Source organism: Serinus canaria, chromosome 9 (genome assembly GCF_022539315.1).
Source record: "Serinus canaria isolate serCan28SL12 chromosome 9, serCan2020, whole genome shotgun sequence".
In the NCBI taxonomy this organism is placed as follows: Eukaryota; Metazoa; Chordata; class Aves; order Passeriformes; family Fringillidae; genus Serinus; species Serinus canaria.
The window spans coordinates 16,377,610-16,392,793 of NC_066323.1; the positions used below are offsets into that span (position 1 = coordinate 16,377,610).

The 15,184-nt window shown below is 41.3% G+C and overlaps 1 protein-coding gene across 1 annotated transcript in view; it reads left to right on the top strand.

Moving 5' to 3' along the window:
- Positions 1 to 4,102: 4,102 nt before the first annotated feature.
- The window catches only part of CUL3 (cullin 3), a 52,318-nt gene continuing 41,236 nt past the window's right edge, over positions 4,103 to 15,184 (top strand). The window contains exon 1 of the mRNA XM_030227007.2: positions 4,103 to 4,548. Coding sequence (XP_030082867.1) covers positions 4,483 to 4,548 — 66 coding nt within the window. The 5' untranslated portion in view covers positions 4,103 to 4,482. The remainder of the gene's footprint in view (positions 4,549 to 15,184) is intronic.

Below are 15,184 nucleotides of genomic sequence, written 5' to 3' on the forward strand. Positions count from 1 at the left end.
TTCAAAGAGAAATGTAATAGTGTCCTGGTAAATCATATTTCTGAATATTGATCCTGTTTCTACAGCAAGCTATTGTCCCTGTACCTACTGGAATCTAAGAACCCTGTACACAAATCAGTCAGTTGGTTGTGATTTGCAGGGAAGGAATTAAGGCACTACAAGTATACATTTATCAGGTTTTCCTGAGCTTTTTTTTTGTTCTTTCAGTGACTTAGAATAAGATTCTGCTTTTGGCAGAATCCTCAATATAATCAATTAAAAGCCAGTCTGTGGTTCATTCATTGGATGCTTGAGCTGTCTTGTATATGGTTACAGTGTCAGGTATCAATTATGCAAATCTGAAAGCAACCATTGCATGCAAGCTGATGCAGGCACTCACAGGAAAAAAAAGTGAAAAAAATTAAAGATTTTGGGGTGAGAAAAGCCTTCCTCCTGAATCTGGGCTTTACAGGGAGGGATCTCATTTTTTCCTGCCAAAGAATTTTTTTTTCTACCTTACAGTGAGTTCAATCCCTGCAATGTTTGTCCCTGCATTTGCAGTCAGGCATTTAGTGCTCTGCAAACCAGGATGTGGTCCTTCTGCATCCTTCTGTGATAAAAATACTTTTTTCTTTATGTTTTTGTATTTCAATCCCTCACCCCTGTGTAAGGAAGACCTGAGAATATGCATGTATGATTCCTTGGAAAGGATGGTTACTTAAAAAAAGAAAAGTCACAGTTCTTGGCATGGGAAACACAATTAAGCCTTACCAAGCAGAAAGATCATAATTTAAAATAAAGAAATCATATTTGCACAAGTATATATTGAATATTTTTCTTGAAGTTAATACAAGCTATGTTCTGCCTAAAGGCCTAATTATAAAAACATAAATTTAGATCAATTCCAATATAATGTACTCTTTACATTCTTCTAAAATTTCTGATGCCTTTCACATGATTAAGATTTTATGTTAAGATATAAATCAAATTATAAACCAGTATTTAAATAATTAAAGCTTTGCTGTGACCTGCAAGATATACAGGTCAATGCAAAGGGCCATCCTTCTGGTGCTGACAGCAAGGAGGTGATGTGTTACTTGGGTAGAGATATTCTGTGTGGACTGGCAGGCACCTAAGCAATGCTCCGTGTCATTTAGTGAGATCATCAGTACCTAAAATCAGAGGACTGATAGGACTTCAGGAAAAAATAAAATCCAAGCTTTAAATGACTTCTTAGGATCATGCTGAGCTCTTCTCTGCACTAGGGTAAATGATTCTGGGGGTGTTCATAGCTCTGCAGTTGTTGTGGTTGCTGTAAGCTGGGTTTCAGGCTGCTCAATGCTCAAAGGTGAAGTTTCCAACAGGGGTGACCACCCTGTGCACAAGAACCATTCCTCTGTGGCTAGACCACAGAAGGACATGAGATGTTTGGGACACAGCTGGGCTGACCTGGGAAGCCACAGGGTGCATCATGCTTCCTGTGCTGATCTGTTCTCTTCCACCTGCCTGTCTTCCTTCAGGTTTAATCCCGCCTAGAATTAAGATTATAAGCACTTAACAAACATCTCAATTAGTTCTCTGTGTAAGCTCAAAGGGTAACTTTTAGTGAAACCTACTTCTGTATATTATGTATGGAAATATAAAATTTGTACTAAAAAATGGTAATTGTCCGCACCTTGGACAGTCACAGAACAGAGCTCAGACATGAAAGGAGGAGCTCCAGAGGAATCTGTCTTAGCAGATGTGACACACTGGGTCATAAATCTGCACCAAAAGAAGGCTCAGGCTCCAAATTCAGCATTTAGTAATAAAATTAGAGCCATCATTGCACTTGTGCTAGTGTGTGGTAGCTATAAACTCATGTGTAAAAGAAAGCTATTTGATGTGAGAATTGAGATTCCTTAGTAGGAGCATAATTTTATTTTTTGTTGGGTGTTATGTGCCAGCCTGAACAGTGTCTGAGGGTGAGTCAGCACTCTTCTACTTTTAGATAAAAAATGTGCATTAAGAGTAACTTAAAAGGCAAAAAGGCTGGCTGTCCAGGGCTGCCATAAGCATAAGGCCAGTGGCAGGAAGCACAGAAGCAATCGTTAGAGAAGTTAATCCACAGCCAAATGCAGTAATGGGGACAGTAAAAGTTGGGGTTTTCTTCTTTCTTGAAAGAACAAATGCCAGTTCTTCAAAAATGGTGTCTGGGGGAAATTTTGGGTTTTGAAAGTGCACTAAATTTGTTGAAAAGTGTTCTTGCAGCATTTTCAAAATGAAAAAAAAATCTGTGTTTTAGTAGAAATTTACTTTTATTTCTGTTCTGCAAACTGTTTTTACAGGAGTCAAACATTTTCAAATTATTTTATCCTAACTGTTATGGACTGGGAAAAAACCTGCATTAACATAAGAGGTTGTCCTCATTTGGCAAAGAAAATGCCTAGGAGAGGAAATGGCATTGAAATTATATTGAAACACTGTGTAAGCCATATTCTTCATATTAACAACCAGTAATCTTTCCCTTCTCATCTCATCTTTGATCTGCATTTTGACTATACTGTAATTTTGAAAAGGACTGGTTCCCATTGCATAGTCATGTTGCAATCATTGTTTATTGTGTTGCTCTTATATAACACCTACTCTAGGCGTATATACTTAATTCTGATCAGGAGATTAAAAAAATATGTTGTAGATGAACATGCATAGTCCCAATAGGAAGTGTTTGTACCCAACTTCAAGAGACAAAACTGGTGAAATCACTGGTACAGAAGGTAAACTAGCTCAGAGAAGGAAAGCTGTTTCTGTGCCCTGTGAACAGGTGCAGCATACAGGCACCATAGGAAAACACTGATGATCGAGGTACGTGGAGCAGAATGCAAAATGTGCCATGGTATTCAGAGTCCAGTTCAAGAGTCATCCCAAAGAAATTCTCTTCCTGGCTATGCCACCTCCTTCCTTCGGGGAATCTTGAGCAAGACATGTTTTGATGCACATTTCACTTCAAAACCCACTAACTTTTCAGTCAGCCCCCTGGCATCTGGGACCTAGATTCTTTCTGGCTGACCAGCCTAACTTCCAGAAGTGCCCCTCTGTTAACTTACAGAATCTGACGTTTTCTAACCATTCTACAGTAACTGCCCTTGGCTGAACGACCTATATTTAACTCCAGGCACATGTAAGCGTTGCCTCAGGTAGCACCCTCATTTCCCAAGCATGCACTGCAATGCAGCCACAGAGCATCGCTGGATACACCTGGCACTGCAGAGCCACAGAGCATCGCTGGATACACCTGGCAGTGTGCCGCTATGGAGCATCGCTGGATACACCTGGCAGTGTGCAGCTATGGAGCATCGGTGAATACACCTGGCACTGCACAGACAGGGAGCATCGGTGAATACACCTGCCTTGCATCACGGCACTGTGCGGCGGGACCCGCGTGCCGCTGGCATGATTCACAGGGGCAGCACTGGCAGCCGGGAGATTGCCAAGGGCAAGGAACAGAAAGAAGGACGCGATGCCAGGCTGGCACCAGGTACCAGGCAAGGGGCAGGTGCTGCCCGGCCGGGGACGTGCCCCGTCTGCCCGCGGGGCTGCAGCTGCTGCGAGGCCCACGGGCACAACCCTGTAGTGGTACCAAAACCTGCACTTTAAACCTAATAAAACAACCGCCACAAGCCCGACGAGTGGGATGTGGAGCAGGTGGTGGAGTCGCCATTCCTGGAGGTGTTTAAGAGGCGTCTGGGTCTGGCGCTGGGTAATATGGTTCAGTTGCTTAGGGGTCACGGGGCAGCGCTGAGTGGACGGTTGGACTGCATGATTTTACAGCTCTCTTCCGACCCCGACGACGCCGTGATGCCGCGATTCCCCGCTCCCGTGGCACCGGCGGGGCTGCGAACCATCCCAGGCAGCCGCGGCCCCGCCGCCCTCACGGGACGCGCCGCCCGTCCACCCTGGCCCCGCCCCCCTCGCGCGGCGCAGCTTTCCGCCAATCAGCGGGGCCCTCCCCACCCGCGCGCCTCGCCCGCCCTCAACTCCCCGCCCGCCGCGGCCGTGTCGGCCCGCCGGAGACGGGACATCTCGCGAGAGCGGGGGAAACCTCGCGAGAGCGACGAGGCCCCCCTCCGCCCCCGCCCCCGGCCCTCCCGCCGCCCCCGCCCCACCGCGGCCGGATCCGAGTGTGCCGGGCGGTGGGAGGGGAGGGAAGGAAGGGAAGGAGAGCAAGGGAAGGAAGAGAAGGGAAGGGGGGGCGCCCGGCCCTGCGCAGTGAGCGATGTTTGTCCGCCATCGCGGCGGAGGCTGAAGGAAGCGCCGCCAGCGGAGCGAGGGGCCCGCGCCGCCGCCTCTCCCGCCCGGCCCGGCCCGGTCGGCCCGGCCCCCGCGCCCTCCGCGCCCCTCCGGGGGCCGCGCTCGCAGCGAAGGTCGCCAGCGGCCTCCCCCGGCCCCGTTCCCGGGTCCACCGCCCCGCCGCGCGTCCCCCGGCTCTGCCGCCCCGCGCCGGAGGCGCCGCCGGACCCGAAGATGTCGAACCTGAGCAAGGGGACGGGCAGCCGGAAGGACACCAAGATGCGGATCCGCGCCTTCCCCGTGAGTACCGGGCCTGGGCCGGGCCGAGCGGCCTCCGCAGGCCCCGGCGCCCCGTGGGCCGCGCTGTGCGGCGGGGCCGCGGGCAGCGGGTGCGAGCGGGGCGGGGGGAGCTGTCAGCCGGCCTGGGCACCCCCGGGCCCTGCGCGGCGGGGGGAGCGTGCGGAAGGCGCTCCTCGGGGAAGCGGTGCCGCACGGAGAGTGGGAGGCGGAGGAGCTGGTCCCTGCGATTATCGCCTCCCCCGTCAAACAAATCAATTATGAAAATCCACGTACGGCAGTGGGAAGGGGGGCAGTGGGCAACGATTTCTTTGTTTTCAAGGAAAAGGCCTCAAAGAGGGACCCGAAGGTTATGCGCCTTCATCAACAAAATTAGTTAGCCCCGGAAGGTGAGGGGGGGAATATTTATTTATGTCTTCTGCGGAGTTTCCTCTTGCTGAATTTATCTCTCCGCTCCGTAGAAGAGGCACTAAGTCGTATGATTATAAAATGTAGGTGGCACAATGCCAGCTGTTGAGAAGGTGCTACTATAAACATGTAGGTATAGGTAACTTCTGCAGGTTCGGTGGAGTCGTGAGCGTTCCTTCGCATTGAGTTACAGAGGGGAAGGAGCCAAATTATTAATTTGAAGTGCCATAACGCTGCTGTGTTTTGACAATCGGTTCAATTAAAGCTTACAACAGAATAACAACTACAGCACGAGTAATGGCGTTGGGGAACGAGAGGAATAGGAAAGGTTCAGTCTGCCGGAGGATGACCAGGAAGCTTGTGTGTGTGCAGCGGGGTGTGTGTTAAAAAGAAGATACTTAGTTGAGTCGCTGGCTTTTAAGGCTTAGCGTTGGCTTTTCAGGTTTACTGTGAACTTTTCAATGCTGTGTCTGGTCCCAGTATGCAGTGTTGTAGAACTAATGTGCTGTGCCTTTATGGAGAAACTGGACATACCTGTTTATCTCATTTCACTGGCAAGGCATATATCAATATATTTGCTTCATCCAAACCCTTGCTGATGAAATTAGAAGATTCTTTATAGTCTCAGCAGCCAGCTTTACAGCAATCTGAGTTATGCTGTTTTACTCTTTCCTCTACTTTTAATCGCTGATAGTTGTATTTAGTGGTATAAGTAAAAAGAAAAAAGTGGACTGTGAGATTAGGAATTTTAGCTGATGATAGTTTTTAATTTCCATATTTCATTTATTTCTTTAAAAAGCCTTTTCCAAGAATGTCAGTTTTGGATTGTAGAAATAAAGAAGACTTCCTGCCATGTGGCCATGGTTTGACTAAGAAGCAGTAGGAAAACCTGTACAAAAATAAACCACCACGAAAGCAACGTGTATGTTTTGTAACAAACTGCACCTAAGATAGCAGTCTTTTAATTTGATAAACAGGTTCATGTATTCCAACTGTGAATATGTAGCTATGGGTCAGACAACAAAGGCAGACTTGACAATGTGATAAACTGAAGCTTGTATATTTCACCTCTTCTCTTTGTGAAATTTGTTTTGCAGGGGTGAGAAATACTCTAATGGGGCCCTGTTCTTACATAAAGTTAAACACTGTCAAGTTTTTAAAACTGTTTTTACTAGCGTTGTCTCTTTTTTCAGTTGCTTAAAGAATATCTAGGTTAAAATGTTAAAAACAAAGTGTCTTCTTCCTAAAATAATTCAGTAAGTCAGAAGTCATCAAGGCCTGCAACTGTATGGGGACATCTCTTGATAGCAACTTTCCAGGTGTCCCCTCAGATATTTTTTTTCTTACCTAAGACATTTTTATTGACAATCCTGTTGATAAAGTGTTTATAGAAAAGAAGCATGTACTTTGTTGAGAGATTTGGAGGGGTTTCCCTTTGTTAATTGCAGAAGTCAGCAGCTTTAGGTGATGTAAAAATCTTAGCACACATTTTGTGTATGCCTAAGTGGTTCTGAAGCTTGGTCCAGGAAATGACTTGGTGCTAGAGACTGCAGTGGGATTGTTTGTGTCAATGAGCTGCATTTTCGTGGGGAGTAGAGTCTGTGTTTAGAAAATGTGGTACTCATGCAGCAGCTATGGACCCTGGCTCCTTTGTCCCAAATGTGGTGGTTCTGCTCTTTGGCTCTCAATTAAGAGTGCTTCCAGAGGTGGTTTTGTAGGCTGCTTCAATTTGTCTTCTTATTGATCATCTTTCCTCAGGAGGTCTTTCTGTTTTAGATTAGTTTTCTTCTTGCATGGAGGTAGCTATTTACTGTTACATTATGCTAGAAACAGCCAAATTGGAATGGTGGTGTTCCTGGAGCATAGCTATACTAGCATAACTTCCTTCATGCAGGTTCTGGGTTTTTAATATTTTACATTTTTATAATGTTCTTCATAGTTCTGTTATTATGTTTTATAATAGCTAAAGGAATTGAGAAATAGTAACTTGCCAAACATTACCAAAGTTTACCTTTTCTACCTTATGAAAAATTTGATAGAAGTGGACCAAAACATTGGAAAAGCACCAGTCTTCTACCTGGAGATCTTAATTCTTAGGAGCTAGTTTCATTCTAGATTTCTTTTTTATAATTCTTGTAATTGGTGCCAGATTATCTGTCATCCCAAGTATCCATTAAGATTTGCTAGCTCCTGGTGTGTGATGTGCTTTTTCTTACCTCAGGGTCAATGGCGTGGGTACACTGTTTTGGTTGTGCACAAGTGGGTTGTAGAGTAATCAAGAGCAACTGAGAAGAATGTTTCTCTGTATGTTTAACCAGTTGTTCTTTTCTTAATTTATAGACTATCTTACTATAAATAACTTTGTATTCTCTTCTTCATCATGACTTAAAGACGGTGATAATCTTTACATTAGAGGTAGTCCAGATGAGGATGCATTCTCTGAGGCTTCAGACTTGAGCATGTTTCAAACCTGAGACAGTTTGTTGTATATTCAGGAAAGCAAATTCATGAGGTTGAGCTTGTGCAGTTATCCTTATGTACCACCACAGAAGACTTCCAGTGTGCTACTTTCAGGATCCACTTCTGGTACTTTTAACACCTCCATGAAATCTAGCTGTTCCACATTTACCTAAGGTCTATCCAGAGAGCATTCAAGGTGATGTTAAAGCCAGAAATGGAACAGTGCAAGAGGGCTTTCAGAAGACAGAAGGTTCCTTTTTCTCAAGCACTCTTCAAGCTTTGATGTTTCAAATTCATACACACTGCAACAGATATGAATATGGATGCTAAAAATAACAATATTTCAGAAATATCATGTAATTGTCCAGTATATACATTGACTGCAGTTAGTAAGTTGGGATTTTTAAAATTATTTGGAAGAGTGCAGTGGTCTACTGATTTCATGTACATGATATGAAAATGCAGGTTTGATACATCTGCAGAACATTAATTGCACCTGTTTTGAAGAAGTGTTGAGAGTTGTTTTCTTCCAGGTTTAAAGGTGCTCTCAGGGTCTCAAAGTGGCTCTCACTCCTTAACTCTCAGTGAGCCCATTACTGCTGGCTACAAGAATGCTTTCAAAGCTCTCAAGCAAGTTTGCAGCAAATCTAATTTTGAGATGATTTAGTTGATCTGTCAAAATGCTGCCAAAAATGGTAGGTTTGCACTTAAAACTTTTGGAGAGATGTGATTTCTGTAAGGGAGATCTAGAATGTATAAATTATGTTTCCTGCAAGTTTATGCATAAATTATGTTTCCTGTATTTGAGCTGTTTTGCTGTGACTGGTTAGCTAGTGGAAAACTGTAGCCTTAAATGTATTTTGACAGGAAAGTTGTACATAGTAAAAAAAAATTGACATTTCTTACAGAAATAATTAGAATGTGGGAATTCAGAAAGCATTTGTGGAATTAGTTTTCAAAATTTAAACAAGCAGCATTAAGCTGTGTTGAATGGACTTTTTTGCAAGAGCTCATTTTTCTCTCAGTGCAGGTATCATCATAAAATTGGTCGGACAGATCTTTCTGTAAGTCAGCATGAGCCAGCGTAGGTTATTTGGTTTGATCATTGCAGTTGGAGTGGTTTTTTTGAATGCTTACAATAATTTTCCTTTCCTGCAGAGATATCTTTCTTCTCTAGAGCAGTGCTACAAAGTAGTGTTTTGCCAGTTCTCAGAACTATTTTGGTGGATCAGTGTTACACAGTTACATTATGAATTCTTCACAGCATTTAGAGAGATCCTACATGTGCACTTGCACTAGAACAAGTCTTTCAATTACTTGTGTCATTTAAAAAAAATGTGGAAGCTTCTGACTAGTTTTATTTGAAATACTTGTGCCCAAGGAAATTCTCATTTTGATCAATCTTGTGTAGAAAGACAGACAACCTTTGGTTTCCTTCAACTGGTTATCGATTTATGTTACTTCTTCCTTAAAGAAAGTTACATAAACTTAGAAGTAAATAACTCCAGCTCTTCCATGAGAAAGTATTAAGACTCATATTTTCATTGCCAGCACTCCTTTCTCCTCGGTCTAACAGCCACTTGTTCTAGGCTTTGTGTAGGCAGAAGGCTTTTTTTTTTTTTCAGGGAGCACCAACTGCTTCTGTGGTTTGTTTTGAGTCTTGGGGAATTGATGATGCAAGTTGAGATGAGGTTTGTTAAATTTATGCTTCAGCCTACAACATGAAGATCTATCAAATCCAGAAGTTGATGTAAATTTGGTCCATCTTGAACATCTTAGAGCAGATAGCCCCTAGAAAAAACAGTGAAGTGTGGTTAAATTTTGAAGCGTTCAGGTTATGTAAGCTGTATGTGAGGATCTGCTGTGGCTTGTAACCCTCAGAGCCTGTGTGAGGTGTTGGGGAGAGCAGGAAGAGGCATGGAATGTGGGAAAAGAGTGGAATGGGGGGTGGTTTACTGCAGGCTTTTTCAGCTCTGAATAAAATATTGTGAACATACCAAGTGCTGTGAGATCACCTGGTTAACTCCATGTTTTACATGCTTGCCTTGTGAATCTAGATTACTTTGTGTTCTCAGACATATTTATGAGAGCATCTTAGCTAAACCCATGTAGCGTTCACTGTCATGAGTTCACATTCACAACTGAAATTTTGGTAGGCTTAAAAACTAGGAACAGAACACTAAAACACTCTTTCTTATTAAAAGGAAGGGGGGGGTTGTGCAAATTAAGAAAAACATGGAAAGACTTGCTTACTGCACAATTAAGCTTATGAAATCCTTGCAGTTTTCACAATTAATTTTTTTTTATGAAATGCTGTGAGCAAACTGAATGTCCTGATAATACATTTAGAATTTTTAAAAGGTGAAAGCACTAATTGCAGGGCAGTCTGAGTAATTAGTTGTAGGTGGGTTTTTATTTTGTTGTTTAATTTGTAACACATGGTGGATATTATCATTTAGTTTTTGTCTAATCTCATTAGCATTCCTCAGTTCTGTAGATGTTCAGGTTTCAGTTACAAATTTTCTTGATTTTCCTTGTTAACTGGATCTTAAGTTCTGAGCAGTCATCATTTGTGTTGGTATAGAGTTTTGAGGCAGTGCCTTTGTGTGGCTCAGGAAGGAGCAGTGCCATTTATGAATCTTGCTGTATTTGAAATTTGCTTGATTTTGCACAGGACTGCAAGGCTAAAGATGAAGTGACCTGTTAGGATTTTTATACTGGCTCATTCAATCTGAGCCTTTTCAAGTGGCTTCATTAGGGTTCTCCATCCCTTCACTCAAGTTGTACAGTAATGCATTATTAAACAGGAATTACTGTTTTTCCCTGGTAGTGGTAGGTAAAAGAACTCTATGAGAGTACTACAAAACTGATGAAGAGTTTTTGATATTCTACGTGAATAATTGTAATAGTAGTATGTAATGTACAATTAGGCTCTTTTCTGTAAAATATAGTAAAATTTCTCAAAATATTCTTTTTAATCTGCTCTGGACGGGTACACACAACATAAGTGACCCCATTTTTCAGAATTTCAAGCAAGTATTCTGAGGTCTTAGGCTTTGATCTGTAGGGCAGGTAGTCCAAGTGCAGGTGCTTTTAAATTTCCATCACCACGACTGATGTGCAGTGTCAGTGTCTCTGTATGAGGTGAAAACATTTTGTGACAGACTGGGACAGATTTTTCTTAAGATAGTTTGAGTGAGTCCATTCATAAAACAGAGTGATTGTGTTACAGTCTGTAATAGGTTCTTGACCTTGTACATATGCTCACTGGATCTTATCTTTGATTTCTAGTAGCTGTACAAGTGGAAAAGCAGCTCTTGAGAAGTAAGGTCATGCTTTTCATTCAGAGTCAGGTTTTGTGGGAACACAGAGCAGGAAAGTAGCATTGTAGAAAACACCAGCCTGGCCAGACACACTTTTAATCACATGATTATTTTATTTTTCTGAAGGTCAGTTAAAGCTGGTAGAATTTAAATGACTGATGTTTCTTTTCTGAAGGTGCAAGTACTGACATCTCAGCATAAGTAAATACTGTTAGATGGCTTAACAAAAGAACTTCCATATTGACTTCAACATTTTAGGAAAGGTAAAAAGTGCACTTCATACATGAGCACTGCAAGGAGGACAAAACTGTAATAAACACTTATGTGTGGATGGTGTTTGCAGTGGAGTGGCCTCAATTCTTTAATTAGCTGTGTGTAAAATCAGTGTTTGAGGGCTGAAACTGTCTTGCTTGTAGTTTAAATAAGGTATAATACTATGCAAAATGTGAGCAGATAACTTGCTTTATTGGTGTATGGTTATGAATGAGGTGCATTTGTGGAAAAGACAATTCTTGTTTAATGCTAATGAGCATAAACATAAATTAGGGCAATAACTTAAATTATACATGTGAATGATATAAAATTGGACAAGCTTATATAATAAATTCATAACATGAATTTCTCAGATTGCATGTGGTCTGAGCATAGGCTGTGCATGTTTCTTCACTTACAAAATGTAAGAAAAAATTTTTGTTGAAATAAACATTTTACTTCCACACTAGTTTTGTTTTTAAAGTGTTGATAGCATCTGAGTGGACCTGGTTTTTTATATTACATATGTGGATTTAATTTTCTGTATAGCTGTGAATTTTTTTCTTTTGCAAAAATTTCAGTGTTAGTCTTAAGTCTTGCAGGCACTGCTGATCTGTGCATCTGATCATGGTGTTTGCACTGTGTGATACAAAAATGCCCCAGAGAGAGGTTATTATCAGGACACAGTGGTATTGATTATCTGTAAATTTGTAAGACGCTTATTAATTGTGTCTTCTCTCTCCTACCTGAAGCTGAGGAGGAAAAAAGAATCATCCTCTGTTGGCCTCTGTTTACCATAAAATTTTATCTTGCTATTCCTATGCAAGTTCTCAAATTGTTCTGCTGCTATTTTTATGGAGGAGGAATTTTCATCAGGCCCCCAAAACCTCTCAAGGCCCTTCAGCCCCACCATCTCCCTCTCTTTCTTCATCCCCCTCATCATTGATTGTGTTCCTTATTTTGAAATTACTACAGGAAATGTGTCTGCAATCTGTATAAACTGCTGTGTATTTCACAGATTTCCTCTTTACATAGTGTTGATTTTTGGACAATAGTAAAATACTGAGCTACTTGTAGGTTAATTGAAAAAAGCCAGAAACAATTCTTGTGGGATTTGCCTTCAGTGTTGAGTAGGTGAGGAATGGGCTATTTGTAGTTCAGGGAAGCTTTCTGAATTCAGGTCATAAAAGCTGGAAAGTTAATGAACTAATGGATTTTTTCTCTTGGAGAGATGATACCTCTGAGGAGACTTGGTGCCTTCCACAGAAGGTATGGATGGGCAGAACAGCATTGCTCTTTCCTTTGGCACTTCTTAACTGGGATTGAGGCATGCAGCATCTGTCATTTTTAGGGTTATTATAATGTTCATATTATAGAAGTCAACAATACAAAAGATTTGCCAAAAAACCTGATTAATTTAATCCCTTATTAAATTAAAGATTTTTTTTATTTTTACTTTTTAATGTTTGTTGGGTAGTGGTCTTAAAACGAAATGGACATATGATCACATATTGAATCAAAGTTTTAGTCTGTTCTGACTAGGTTAAAAACAATATTTCTGTTAATTTAGAGTTAGGAATGATTTGAGCAGTCTGGGGTATAGTGGTGCTGCTTCTGCTGACAGTGACTTGTTGTCAGGTATGGCACTCTCAGGACAACCTGCTGTTCATCACCTGCAGTGCTGAGCTCCCACTGTTACAAAAGGAAATGAAGAGGGTCAGGGACCTAAATCCCACTGAAATTTGGTATTTCCAGCTGTCTTCAGTCTTTGCTAGTAAATCTTATTAGGTTATCTGTAAGCAAACATCTTCCCTTTCTGCTTTCAAGTCTTTGGTAAATTGGAAGTAACTCCAGTGGAAGAGGAAGGGGCCACCTTCCTTCTCCTGCAGTGTAAGAGCCTGCACATGTCCCTTTATCCCAAGTAAGCAGCTTTGAGGAAATTGCAGGCGAGTATATTTTATGTAGTTTGCTCACAGTCACACAGTCCTCAGGTTTTGAAGAGCTTGTCCTTGGCTCTTACAAGCTTTTGTTGCAGTAGAATGCTAAATGGCTTGAATGAAATTTTTAGGATTTGCTCCTGTTTGTAAGTGGGAAAATGCATTCCCAGTAATTTATAATTTTTTGTGCCACTGTTTGCACTGTCTTGTCATTTCACCTTTGCCAAGAGCCTGTTTGACAGCCAGACACACAGCTGAGTTGTACCTGTCCCTCCCTAGACTTACAGATCTCCAGGATCCTACTGACAAGTGAGGGATGATTCACTGCCAGAAATCCAGGTTTTCTTTGTTCAATATTCTGCTGTTCTAATTAGCTTCAAATATTTTCTTTTAACACCAACTTTGTTTAGCATAGAAACAAAGCTATTGTATTTCTTTCAGGAACATATTTCCTCCTGTTACAAAAGCCTTTTAAATTTTTTTTTACACAGCTTTAGTTTGAGGAAAGTTGTTTCAGTATTACTACTTCTGAAGTGAGTCAGGAGGACTCTAAACTTCTCATTAGTTTTCAAAATACTGATAATAATTTTTATTCTTTTCGGTAGACAGAGGAAGAAGGTAGATCTTTGGTGTCAAATCCTTGTTGTATTTCTTCCTCTGTTTCATTCAGAATGGATTTTTCTTGAGTTAAGCAATCCTGACACAATGCACTTTTTTCCCCCCCGCATGTTATTTGCACCACAAGTGACAGTACATCTACTAAAATAAGTCAAAAACTTACTCCAGGTCTGAAAATGCTTATGTTCATTTCCAAAGCTGAAAGTGAAAGATCAGACTTTGTGAACTGTGGCTTTGATCTGGACTTCAGCTCTGAATTTCCCCGAGAAGTAAGAGTCTAGGCAGTATACAATGTATATGGAGTGTATATATACAGCAGTATAGACAGCTCTTCTTTACCCTTGTTAGTTTGAAGTGCTCGTGGGAAATCAGTACTTTCATTGCAGGTGTTTTATAATCCTCCTCTCTTTTCAGGTGCTGTAGTAATGAGCACTGTAGAAATGTCACTGAATGTTTTTGAAAAGAGCCTTGGTTAATAATGTCACTCTTTTGGCTGTTTAAGCACTTCCATTCTGTATCAGTGACAACTATCTTTTGAGCTAGAACTTCCTATATTTAGCCTCTTAGCAATTCAGTTCTTCTAGATGCTTGAACAAAACCAATTAATTGTTTTCTTTTAAATACAACTTTTTAAAAAATAAGTTTCATAATGTAATGTCAGGTGGGCAGAAGCTTGCATCATGGCAGGGGAGATTTACTCATTCACAGTGAATGCCTTTTGATATTTGAAAGGCATTTAGATTTGTCTGCACATGCTGGGGAAAAAAGATGTTATTTAAAAACTTGGATTTCTGTATTTTAATTAATATTATTCTGGTGTCTTTGGGCAAAGCATGCAACTGGTAAAATAAGCTCTTTAGTGTAAATAGTAGCATCTTAGTTAATGTTGAAAATAAGTTTATTTTGGTGTGTTTTCTTTGTTTTTCCTCAGTATCCAGCCCTTTTGGAGGACAACATCCATTAATCCATGCTGAATAAAGCTTATGCTTTTCTCAAGCAATTTGAGTCTTGTGGGAAATAAGTAGCAAGGCAGATGAGTGAGGAAGAGACAGAGTTAAGCTTGGTATAAATGATCACAGATGCAGGTGCTACCAGCTTATCCCCTCTTGTTACTTAACCTGCTGATACAGATTTCAGAGAGAGCCTTGAACACTGGTCTGTGTGAATCCATACATATACACCAATAAATGGATGAAAAATGAGACTGGTGAGCCAGCATCCATTTTTCATTGGCCTACTCAAGCAGTATTCTGCCTTTGTCTGTATTAATAAGAGTTCTTTTTTTTCTGTAATAATAGAGTGACTGAAGGAGCCTTTTGTAGGTTGAACATCATAAATTGCAAAGTGAACCCATAAGTTGATTTTTGGGGAGTATAACGGTTTGTAGTTGCCCATTAGTATGAGATAGTGTTGGGAAAGTGTGCAAAGGTCTGTAAGAAGAAAGTTGTCTTTGTTCACAGAATCACCACTGTGTAACTTCATGTTTCAGTTTGCCTCTTCAGAATCTCTCTGCTTCTTGCATTTTTTTTAAAGAAATGAAACAAAACCTTTATTATCTTTTGCCTTGTGTTTATCTGGTAAGTGATGGCTGCTCAAAATTATATAGTTCTTTGTCTCAGTTCAGATGAAGCAGGTGTTTGG